Source organism: Dasypus novemcinctus, chromosome 2 (assembly GCF_030445035.2).
Source record: "Dasypus novemcinctus isolate mDasNov1 chromosome 2, mDasNov1.1.hap2, whole genome shotgun sequence".
Classification (NCBI taxonomy): Eukaryota; Metazoa; Chordata; class Mammalia; order Cingulata; family Dasypodidae; genus Dasypus; species Dasypus novemcinctus.
In genome coordinates, this window is record NC_080674.1 from 143,484,358 (window position 1) to 143,495,772 (window position 11,415).

At 41.1% G+C, this 11,415-nt stretch overlaps 1 protein-coding gene across 1 annotated transcript; it reads right to left on the bottom strand.

Moving 5' to 3' along the window:
* Positions 1-363: 363 nt before the first annotated feature.
* Positions 364-3,435, bottom strand: IL9 (interleukin 9). Its single transcript, XM_004475880.2, has 5 exons — positions 3,322-3,435; positions 3,176-3,211; positions 3,058-3,090; positions 1,634-1,765; positions 364-474 (listed from the first exon to the last, which is right to left on the bottom strand). The coding sequence occupies exons 1-5, from the start codon at positions 3,433-3,435 to the stop codon at positions 364-366; spliced, it is 426 nt and encodes a 141-aa protein (XP_004475937.1).
* Between the last annotated feature and the right edge of the window lie 7,980 nt (positions 3,436-11,415).

Genomic DNA, 11,415 nt, shown 5'->3' on the forward strand with positions numbered 1-11,415 from the left:
AGCCCCCTAGAGGTCCACGTGTGCCTTCTGCTCCCCGCAGCGGCCAGGGCAACCCCACACCCACGCACCCCTTCATAACTGTGGCCCAGCCCGGGGCTTGTGGACCTTCAGGACCTTCTTAAAATTACTGAAGCAGTTGTTGGTCCATCTGCCTGCTCACGGAATTTGTAGCTTCCTGTGTACTGAAAGACGCAAGAAAAGAGCAAGTACCTAGAGACCATCTCACATTTTTTATCATTTCTATTTATTCCAAAATAAAAGCACAAATCTTTTTTTAAAAAATGGATACATTTGGTTTTTATTCAATTGCAACAATTTAGAGGTGTTTTAAATTCAATAAATAGAATAAATAATGCTCGGTCTTCATATTCTGCCTCTCATCCCTTCTTTCTGGAAAATTTCCCGGAGGCTCTTCAGAAAAGTCAGCAGGTTGCCTGCTGTGGCTTGACTGCATGGCTGCTCGCAGGAAAAAACCTGTGGGAATCAAAGTGCACAAGGACAGAGTGACTGGAGCAGCACAGCACCTGGTAGCCCAGGACAACCCGGCCAGAGCCCAGCAGGGCACAGGTGGGGGTGGGGAGGGAGGAGGGGCAGGCAGGGGGTGAGGCTGGAGCAAATGGATGGGGACTACACTGGGTTCTGGGTGGGTCTGCACACACACACACACACACACACACATTCACCCCTATCAAAAGAGCCTAACTCTCATTAGAGGAAATCTTTTCTTAGGATACTTTGAGGCCTATAATTGTATCCTTATCTTTTTTTGGTTGACCTCTCAAGGTCATCTATAGCATAATGACTGAGCGGATACATTGGGATTATTATAGACCCAAGTTCGAATCTCAGTTCTGCCCCTTATTAAATATGAATGAGCCTCTGTTTCCCCCTCTATAAAATGAGGGTTATAAACCTAACACCTGTCCCTCAAGTAAGTACTCAATAAAGCAGTATATATTGAACACTTACACTTGGATGCTACTGATGGTAGAACACTTATTTGACATGCAGCCAGGTAGCTGAGCAAGGGACTTCCAGCCAACCTTGGCATCATGGGGAAATGCCCGAGGAAGGCAGGGTGCTGAGAGCTCAGCACACCCCTTCTCCCCTCCTGCCAGGGATGGGGGTCCATGTCAAGAAGAGGAGAAGGTACAAATGGGAATTTAGGGAAAGCCACAAGCCTCCACCTGTGATCTGAGCACACTTCCCCTTAAACACTTCCTTTGACAACTGGAAAAAAAATCTCCTTTAACTTACAGGTCACAATATCCATCCAGGTAGCAAACTGAATCACTAGGGTAATTTAATATTGTGGGGCTTTGGTCCTAGAATCTCTAGGTTTTTACTTCTAATGAGAATCAGGATGGATTCTTTCACTATCCAATAAGTGGAGAGAAGTCAATGGCCACATAGGTTTAAGAGCACTTTAAAAGTCCTTTATAACTAGGGGGACAATGGGCCATCTGGGCAGATCTCACCTCAATTCCACGACTCGAATGAGATTTCTTATCAATCTTGAATCACCAATTCCAACTTTATCATCCTTTCTCATTCAAATAGATTTGACCTCAACATTCATACAACAAAAATCACTAACCATAGCACAGTGCATATTAAAGCAAAACAAACTCACCTGACACTTATTCCTCTGTAGGGATTCAATTGTTCTTTTCACCCGATAGAAAATCAGGGTGAGTGTCTTTTCCACTGTGGTGTTGGTTATCTGTGACAGCCCCTGCTGGAAGCATGGTGCGGTGCAATTGTCCTGGCAGACAACGAGGATTTACAAAAAGGAATACTCAGTGGACAGGCTTTGCAAAGGAACCATATATGTATATATATTTCAGATGTAACCTAAACTTGCATTATTTTTAGGCCCCCTGCCAGTCTAGAAAATGGTCTTTGACATTTCAAAGTGAGACTATTTTTCCACAGTAAGGCTCCCTGAAGAAGGTTCCAGAATATTCCATCTAGGGAACATGAGAACTGTGAGTTCTGGAATATAGCCAATTCTGAATCTCCTTTTCAACTTATATCCCCTATGTTCCAAGGTTCATAATAGTGAATTTGAAAATACAGAGAAAGGAAAAGCCTTTTCATATCAGCCTGAAAGGATGGAATACAGCCAATGTTTCAGCGGCCACTAAAACCATGGATGAGAAACCAAGGGAGCTGGGGAAAGGAGAGGTAATAAATGTGTGGTTTCCCCTAAGAAGGCACCTTACTCTCCTCTAATGTATGGACAGCGATGGAGTGTGGTGTCTAATCTCAGCTAGGACAAGAAGCTCAGATTCTCCAGGCCTTGCTTTAGAAGAGACAAAAGCACTGTGGACTGGAGAAGGACCGCCGCCCCCCCCTCCCCCGACCCCTGCCCTGACCAGGCTCCCCAGTCTGTCCCTGTGGCCTTCGAATTAAGAACAATGGAATCAGGATATTCTTGCTGCTCTTTCTCTCTACCAAAGTGGAGAGTGACACTTTCAGAGCCCTTCCCTCTTCCCCTCCACCCACGGTCTCAGATGCTCCATCCTCCCAGCATTCAAACCATGAAATAGCCACCTAAACCAGATGGGTAGAATGAGGGGAGGGGGGAGCGGGTCGGAAGGAGGCACAGCACCGAGGAAGGCAGGATGACTTTCAGGGAAAGTAATCGTTTATGCCACATGAAAGGTGAAGAGTTGTCATTTTATTTACAATGTTTCACAACTCTAGAATCGTTGGTAAACTAGATTAGAAAGCAGTGTGATGAGAGGAATATGATTTATTATATTCTTAGTTCCAGTTTGATTTAATTATGTACATTGCCACTAAGCTAAGCAAAAATATTCCAGCTTCTTTTTAAAATATTAAAAAGCATTCAAAATTTTTTCTAAGGGACTATGACTACCTAAATAGAATACATAGTATAGAATTTCAAGAGCCTGTTTTTGGCTTTTAAAAGGGAGTATTAAACGGTAACAATTGCAACTAAGCAATACTTTCTTACTTAAAAAAATCAAATAAAACAGTTTATGTTTAGTTATCAAGAAGATTAAGATTATATTCTTTTATTATACTTACAGAAGGGATGGGAAGACACAAGCAATCGGTCACCTGCAAGAGAGAATTTTCAGAGTGAAGACTGCAAATGTGAAACTTAAAATTAGTTTTGAAAGTTCTTAGAAGAGCATTCACTCACATTTGTGCTGCAGTTGCATTTCGAAGGTTGATGTCCCTAACAGGCAAAGAAACAGGAAACCATATTGGGTGGTGAGATTTTTGATACTCCTATATTTCATTTAAGTTTGCAGTTCCTACCTTTCCCCGCCCAGCTCTGGAGCATACCTGCAGTTTGTCGACAAGGTAGCTGACGTCCCTGATCCCTTGGGTGGTTGAGCAGCTCTGGGCGCCCACGGAGCAGAGGAGCAGGGTGGAGACGAGGACCCTGGCGGGGAGCATCTTGGTGCGGGGCTGGAGCTTGTCCTACAGGCGCCTTTGAGTGGAGTCGTATTTAAAGCTCCTTTTCAGACATGGAAAAACCCTGACATCAAAATGATACCAAGGGCCCACTTTTTCTCTGTAAGTTTGGGCCACTCAGAATTGGAAGAAGAAAAAAAAAAATCAAACTGAGTCAGTTGATAAAGATGCTTTTCAAAATGTTGGGTGTTGAGATGATTTAGGAAGAGTTAAAGATCTTAAAACCATACATTTTTTTAAGACAGGGATTCTGGTTGTGAGAGCTAAAGGAATTTCCATGAATGATCAGGCCTGTAGTTTCCCTTTTCACATTATTGGAAATACTGAGATAATAGTGGGTCGTGGGGGCTCTAACGGAGATGAGTGATGGTGCAGGATAGCTCTTCTATCTGTCAGGTTTTACTTCCAGTAATTGTAACCTCAGTCTTACTAGACTTTAATTCCTAGATCTTAAAAATGTCTTTCATGCCTGGGACCAGATTCCCACCTCATACAAATGTATCTGTGGAGCATTCCTTAGTACCAGTGCCTGAGGGAGAGACATTCTTCAACTCTAAGCACTCAGAATGCAGCAACAGTGCCTGTCAAAAGGAGCCTGGAGGATGCCTTAGTCTCCTTTTAACTGATTTTTTTTTTAAAACAAATCAATTTTATTGATACATATTAATAAAGCATACAGTTTATCCAAAGTATAAAATCAATGGTATTTGGTATAATCACAGAGTTGTGCATTCATCACTTCAATCATTATTAAAGAGTTTTTATTATTTCAATAATGATAATAAACAAAAAACAGACAAACAGAAAAAACAATTCCTTACCTCTCAGTCTCTCTGTTTCCCCTGCTGTAAATAGCTGCTATTTCTGGCTATTCTTGCACAATTATTTGTTTATTAAGCAGTTTTATTGAGATACATTCACATACCATATGATCTAGCCAAAGGGTATAATAAATGGCTTTTTTTTAAAGCTGTGAAAAAGTCCTTTATTATAAAATTGTAAAATAAATAGAAATACAGATCGAAAGAAATTACAAATTTTAAAGAGACTGCAAGGCCAGGCTAGATTTAATATAATCAGTTATAAAAAAAATAGATAGCATAGCAACAAACCTTTATAAATGTAAATAATAATTCAAATATAATCGAAATCAATTATACATAATTCTAGTTTTTATATTACATCTCTAAGTACTGAACATAATCTCTAGGAATGAAATAAATTATTGGCTTAGTTATTTAATTTCTATCTAATTCTTTCTAGATAATCAAACCCCTATTTGGGAATTCTTCACATCTTATTGGGATGAATTACAACAGATAATTTGCCAACTCATAATTTTTTGAGGCAGAAAAACTCAAAATTTTGTTGATCCAGATATATTATTTTAATTAAAGGGTATGAATAAGAAAAGGTTAAAGAAAAATGAAGTATCCAAAAACACATCTCTTCTCCAGGCCTCCTCAATTAAAAACAATTTATTTTGCATGGAAAAAAATTATACAATACTGATCACAGGAACAAGTTATCAGTTGCATTGAGTAATTATTGTTCATGAACTACGATGTTGTTATTTTACATTTATCTGGTCTAGTTCAGCTCTTTCTTGGTTACTATTTGCATGGAATACCTTTTTCCCACCTTTCACTTTTAACTTGGTTGTGTCTTTACGTCTGAGGTGGGTCTCTTGTAGACAACATATAGATGGCTCATATTTTTTTGATCCATCTATTAGTCTATGTCTTTTGATTGGAGAGTTCAATCCATTAACATTCAGTATTATTACTATAAAGGCATTGCTTACTTCATCCATTTTGTCTTTCAGCTCTCTGTTGTCATATCATTCTATTGTCTGTCTTCCTTTTCTTTAGTTTAACCTTCCTAATAATCTTCATTTCTGTACTCTTCTCCAAATCTATTGCCCTTGTTTTTATCTTTCAGATTGCAGCACCCCCTTTAGTATCTCTTGCAGATCTGGTCTTTTGGTAACATATTCTATCAGTTTTTGTTTGTCTGTAATGATGTTGAACTCACCTGCATTTTTGAAGGACAGCTTCACTGGATACAGAATTCTTGGCTGGCAGTTTTTATCTTTCAGTACCTTAAACATATCATACCACTTTCTTCTCTCCTCCATGGTTATCTTATTGGGTTTTCCTTATATGTGATGCTTTGCTTTTCTCTTGCTGCTTTCAGAATCCTCTCTTTATCTCTGATAATTGTCATTCTGAATAGTAGTATCTCGGGGTAGATCTGTTCAGATTTCTTCTCTTTGGGATGCATTGTCCTTCTTGGACATTGATATTTATGTCCTTCATAAGGTTGGGAAGTTTTCATTCATTATTTCCTCAAATATTCTTTCTGCCCCTTTTCCATTCTCTTCTCCTTCTGGGACACCAATAATGCAATGTTTGTGTGTTTTGCATTGTCATTCAATTCCCTGAGACTCTGTTTCATTTTTTCCATTCTTTTCTCTTTCTGTTCTCCTGTCTTTTCCAGTTCAGATATTCTGTCTTTGATATCACTAATTCTGTCTTCAAGCAATTCAAATCTGCTCTTTTGTGCCTCTAATTTTTTTAATCTCATCTATCGAGTCTTTCATTAGCAAAAGGTCTGTTACTTTTCTTTGCAGGCTTTCAAATTGTTCTTTATGCCCACCCAGTGTCTTCTTAATACCCTTTATTTCTTTAGTCATATTTTCTTTAAATTATTTGAAGTGATTTAGGAGTGTTGTGTGATTATAACTGATGAATTATATTAAGTTCTGTATCTCTTCAGGATATTTGGTTTGTTCCTTTAGCTAGGCCATCTCTTCCTTTTTCCTAGTATGGCTTGTAATTTTTTGCTGTTGTCTAGGCATCTGAATATGTTTGTGAATTTACTCTGATGGATAATTTCTCTCTCTTGCCTATTGTTTCATTGTTGTTGTTGTTTCACAGCTCTTCTTTGATATTTGGTTCACCTTATTCTCAGTCTTTAGAATTGCCCAGGTTAAGTTTTCAAAATTGGGCCAGGGACTAACTAGTGGGGCACAAATTTTCTCCCAGGGGTTAGATACAGAGAAGGCAAACAGTTTTTGTCCATGCAATTTCCAGACAGGTCAGCACACTTTTCCGTGGAAGTGTTTCAGTCTCAGCTCTCCTGTGTTTCTTTGTCAATCTTCAGATCAGTGATTCAAAGCAGACTCTGCTGGCTGAAGTCACGGAAGATAAGCACCCCAACCTCCCCTCCCTTTTCCCCTTGAAACAGCTGACAGGGAGGCAGATGTCTGTTCCCCTCTCAATTGGCTGCAATGAGCAGGGGTTTTACCCCAGCTTAATATCTTGGGGATTGTGGGGGGACCCCTTCCCAGCCACCATGGGGGTTTAGTAACTCATGGTTGTCATTTCAGCTTCTTTGTCTCTCCGTCTCCCTCACCCTTCTGTGAGTAGTATAACACTATCCTGGTCTGCTGACCACCAAAGAAGGCCCCTCAGACAGGTTTTGGCTCTTTAGTCATTGTTTTTGTAAGAGCATTCAGCTCTGCTTGTTAGTCTGTCATCATCTTTCCATAATCCTCTTATTTTTCCCTTAGTCTCTTTAGAGAATTTATGGAGCACTGTGTGACATTAAGTAAAAACTCAGTGCTTTAAATAGGATAATAGCTAACATTGATTGAGCACTTGTTACATACCATTCTATTCAGTTGCTATTACTTCACCCATGTAGTCTGCACACTCCAAATGGAGTAGGTGCCAATCTGTCATCCCCATTTGTGGCAGTTTGAAGTTACTTATGAATTCCAAAAAGTGTGATTATGTTGTAAACTGGTCTGTTCCTCTGGGCATGATAACCGTTTGATTGTATTATATTCAGCTGAGACCTCTGATTAAATTATGTTAAGATTAGGGCTTTGATTCAACCACGTCATTAGAGTGTGATACAGTGTTGAGTCCCAGCTCCCTTGGTGGGCTGATAAAACAGACTATTCCATGGAAGTAGACACACAGAGAAGCAGACACAGAAAGAAGAACCCAGAGGAAGAGAGAAAGCACTGACCTTGAAAAGAGAGATGAGCCTGATAGTCTATAGCTGACCTTGTAAAGAGACCAGAGCAGCTGAGCCTGAAAAGAAATAAGCCCCGGAGAGAAAGGAGAGTTATGCCAGCCTACAGCCAAGATCAGAAGAAGCTGAGACCATGGGGCCTTAGGAGGAAGGAGGAAGGAAGACGGTGAACCCTCACAGACATCGCCTGCCGTTTTGCTTCAACATGTAGCAGCAGAGTTTGGTGAGGAAGTAACTTTGAGTTGGACTCTTTAGGGACTTATAACTGTAAGCTTCCACCCCAATAAATACCCTTTTAAAAAGCCAACAGATTTCTGGTGCTTTGCATCAGCACCCCCTTTGGCTGACTAATACGCCATTCATTACCTTTTAAAGCATTGCCTGTAGCTTAGCTTCCCAGGTCTTTAACGGGGGCTATGCTTATGGACCAGAAAGCCATCTAAGTGCTGGACTGTATTAACCTCACTAAAATTCTGAGATTCAGTTACTATTACCCTTAGCTTATAGATGAGAAAACTGAGGCCCAGAGAGCTAAGTAACTTGCCTAAAGTCACACAGTGAGGAAGCAGCAGAATGGGTATTATGTCCCAGAAGTCTGGCGCCCATGTGCAGCAGCTTTAAACGCTGTGCTTTCCTGCTTCTCGGCTGCCTGCCCCCAGGAAATGCATTCCAGGAGCACAGCAGTCTTGACCGTCTGGTTCACCTCTGTATCCTCAGCATTTATGAAGGTGCCTAGGGTATAGTGAGCTCTCACTAAAGTCTGGCTGAATAAGACAATTTGAAAAGTAGTTTGTGAAATAGTTAAGAAAGGTACACATAAACTGGGATTTTATTAGGATTCAGATCTAGTTTCAGGGGATATATTTGGAGGTATGTGCAAGTAAGAAAATGAATCTTCTACACACTAGAGACTGAAGAGGTAGGGAGTTCTTTAATTTAGTACTTGGAGCTATTGCAATAGGGACAAACCCATAAGACCTTCTCACCACTACTGTAAGTCTGCAGTCAGGTTTTTTCCCATTGCTTGTTGTTCCTTAGGAGTGGCGATGGGTCATCAAGATGTGACTGCACTGATACGGGTACAGGTGGGGCAGTGACGTCTTAGTGGTAAACAAGGTAAAGAGAAATTGTGGGGGGGGGTTTTGGCCAAAATCCCAAAATTGTCCAGCAGCTCTGACATCCATGCCTGGGCTCTGTAGAAACTAAGGCGAATACTCAAAGGCCTCCCAGCCTTCGGCAAACACACTCTTCCAGAGCCCAGGATCTATGCCTGTTTCTTGCTGCTAGAACTCTGATTAGTTCAGGGTGACAATGTATTCAGTCAAATACCCAGTTTTTCAGCCTTTCTCACTGCTGAAGGCAGCCATGTGACATGTTCTGACCTATGCAATGTATGTAGACTCCTTTTCCTTTCCTGATAACAGGAGACAGAAGTGGCTGACACCTGTCCTTACCCCCTTATTCTAATTTGTATGCGGCTGTGATGGCAGCAGCTTCTGTAGCAGTCTTACCGCTAGGAAAGAATAGGCGAGGCAGTTGCAGCAATGGCAACAGCACTAACACTTGGCATAAATAAAAAATGTCATTAAAAAACTATAAAAATAAAGCAATGAAATAAAAAACAGAAAGTAACAATAAAAATACAACAATGGTGCTAAATTCTATCTATAATAGCTAAAATAGATATTACTGCTTACTGAAGACCTGAGCTGTGAAGCTTACTCGTCTTGCAGAAGTGGAAAATAGGATGTATTAGATTTAAAACCCTTGAAAAGGTCATCATTTTCTCACTGTGTGAAGATTACTTAATGCTGAGTGTGTAAACCATCTAAGTCAGTTCATGTGACATTAGGTAAGCCTTGCACACTTAGGGAAACATTGGTCAACTCTACCCTCTTACTGTATGGATGAGGTGTGGCTCAAAAAGAGAAATGGACTTGTCCAAAGCCACACCTCTAGTTCCCAGTGGGGGCAGGGTTAGTTGTAGTTAGGACCAGTGACCCTGGAATCAGACTGCCTATGTTCCGGTGGCTGTAGACAGGTTACTTGACCTCTCCAAGCTTCTATTTTCTGTTGTAAAATGGGAATGATGTAGACAGGTTACTTGACCTCTCCAAGCTTCTATTTTCTGTTGTAAAATGGGAATGATGGTGGGGGACGTTGGGATAGAAAATATCAGGGATGGGGGGCATCAAGGATCAACAAACTGTGTTCTGCTAATCAGATCCTGGGTCGTGCTTGTGAGCTAAGAATAATTTTTACATTTTTAAGGGATGTAAAAAAATTAAGTAAATGGCTGGCTGGCTAGCTGGATGGATGGATTAGAGAGGTCAATTAGATAGAGAGAGAGAGAGAGAGAGAGAGAGAAGAATGTGCAACTGAGGCTGTACGTGGTCTCCAAAGCCTAAAATATTTACTATCTGCTCCTTTACAGAAAAAAAAATTGCCAACTCCTGGTCTAGTTTGCACAGCCCAGTCCTCATTTTTAGAGGACGTTGTTATTTCCCACCTTAGAGTAGATCTAGGAGCAGGTGGCTCAAGTCTCTTCTCCCATTGCCCATCTGCTTATTCAACTCAAGCTTCTGCACAGAGGAGAAGGGGGTGGGCACCCTGGAACCACTGGCTGCCAGAGTTTCTGAAATGGTGGTGCTAAAATTAGGACAAAGCAGTTTCCAAGGGGTAGTCTAGCCCTAGAAGCTGAGGTTTTATTTTCCATAAAACTCCTTACTTTGACTCCTTTTTCTTGGCTATCTGTGGCATGAACTTAATGGCCCTTTGAGCCAGAGGTCTTCTCTTGGTAAAGCCAGACACCTGCCAAAGGGAGCTCAGCTGAGCCCTCTTTTACTAGGAAGAGCCACACTTATTAAAATCAGGAGAAAAGCAGGTGAGCAAACATCCCTCCCTCACTTTCCACCAGGCCAGGGCCTGTCCTGTCCAGCTGGCACCCAAGTCACATAAACTCCCACCTACCCCAAGGGCTGGTGCATGGAAAGGTGATCAGTGGACGTTGGTGCTCCTTAGACAGGTTTCTTAGCCTTTCCAAGCATCCATGCACCACCAAAACACACAGAAAGAAATCTGGGGGCCCATCACCTAGCCCTTCCTTACTGAGGGAGGGGGTATTCTGTTTGGAAAACTTCTCAGGAATGAACCACATTTCCATTTGGAAATTTGATCTGGTCTGATCCATATGCATTACGTGTCACTGTTCCCCTAACCTACCACTCTCTAATCACATTGGTTTTCTTCTGCCTCCCAGCCCTCACCCTTGCTAAGCTCCCTGCCTGGAATACTCTCCCCTTGGCTCTTCCATTCATAGTTCTTCTCACCCTTCCGGTCTCAGCTCAAATGCCACCTTCTCCAGGGGACCTTCTCTGCCTCAGTAATCTTTGCACTCTGCATGTATTTCTTCATTTGTTTAGTGTCTATTTCTCTTAGTAGAATATAAGCTCTATGAAGGCAGATACCTCGATTCTCTTATTCATCATGGGATTCCCAGAGCATGTTTATCTAAAGTACTCAGGAATCGCTGGTTAAATAAATGCATGACTAGTACCTTTAATTAGGTAAGAATTTATTTTATTTTTGAAATTGCCAGTACATGTTTCCAGTGGATTAGTAACAAACAAAAAGGAGACACATTTTAAAGCCCTGAAAGCATTTGAAGGGAGATTAAACAATGTACGAAGCAAATCTTTCTGTTCTGTGGTGCCTTATGTTGGTGCAGGGTTTGAATTTCCCAAGTACTCTTCAGTCCATTCTCTCTTTTTATCCTCAGAGCAACTCTATGAGGGAAGTATGGCAGGAGCAGGAACTCCAACTCTGTAAAGAAGGAAACAGAGACAGAGTGAAAAAGAAAAAGCTGATTCTTTACAATTCGTCCCCATTTCTCCACTCACTCAGATATAAAAAAGAAGA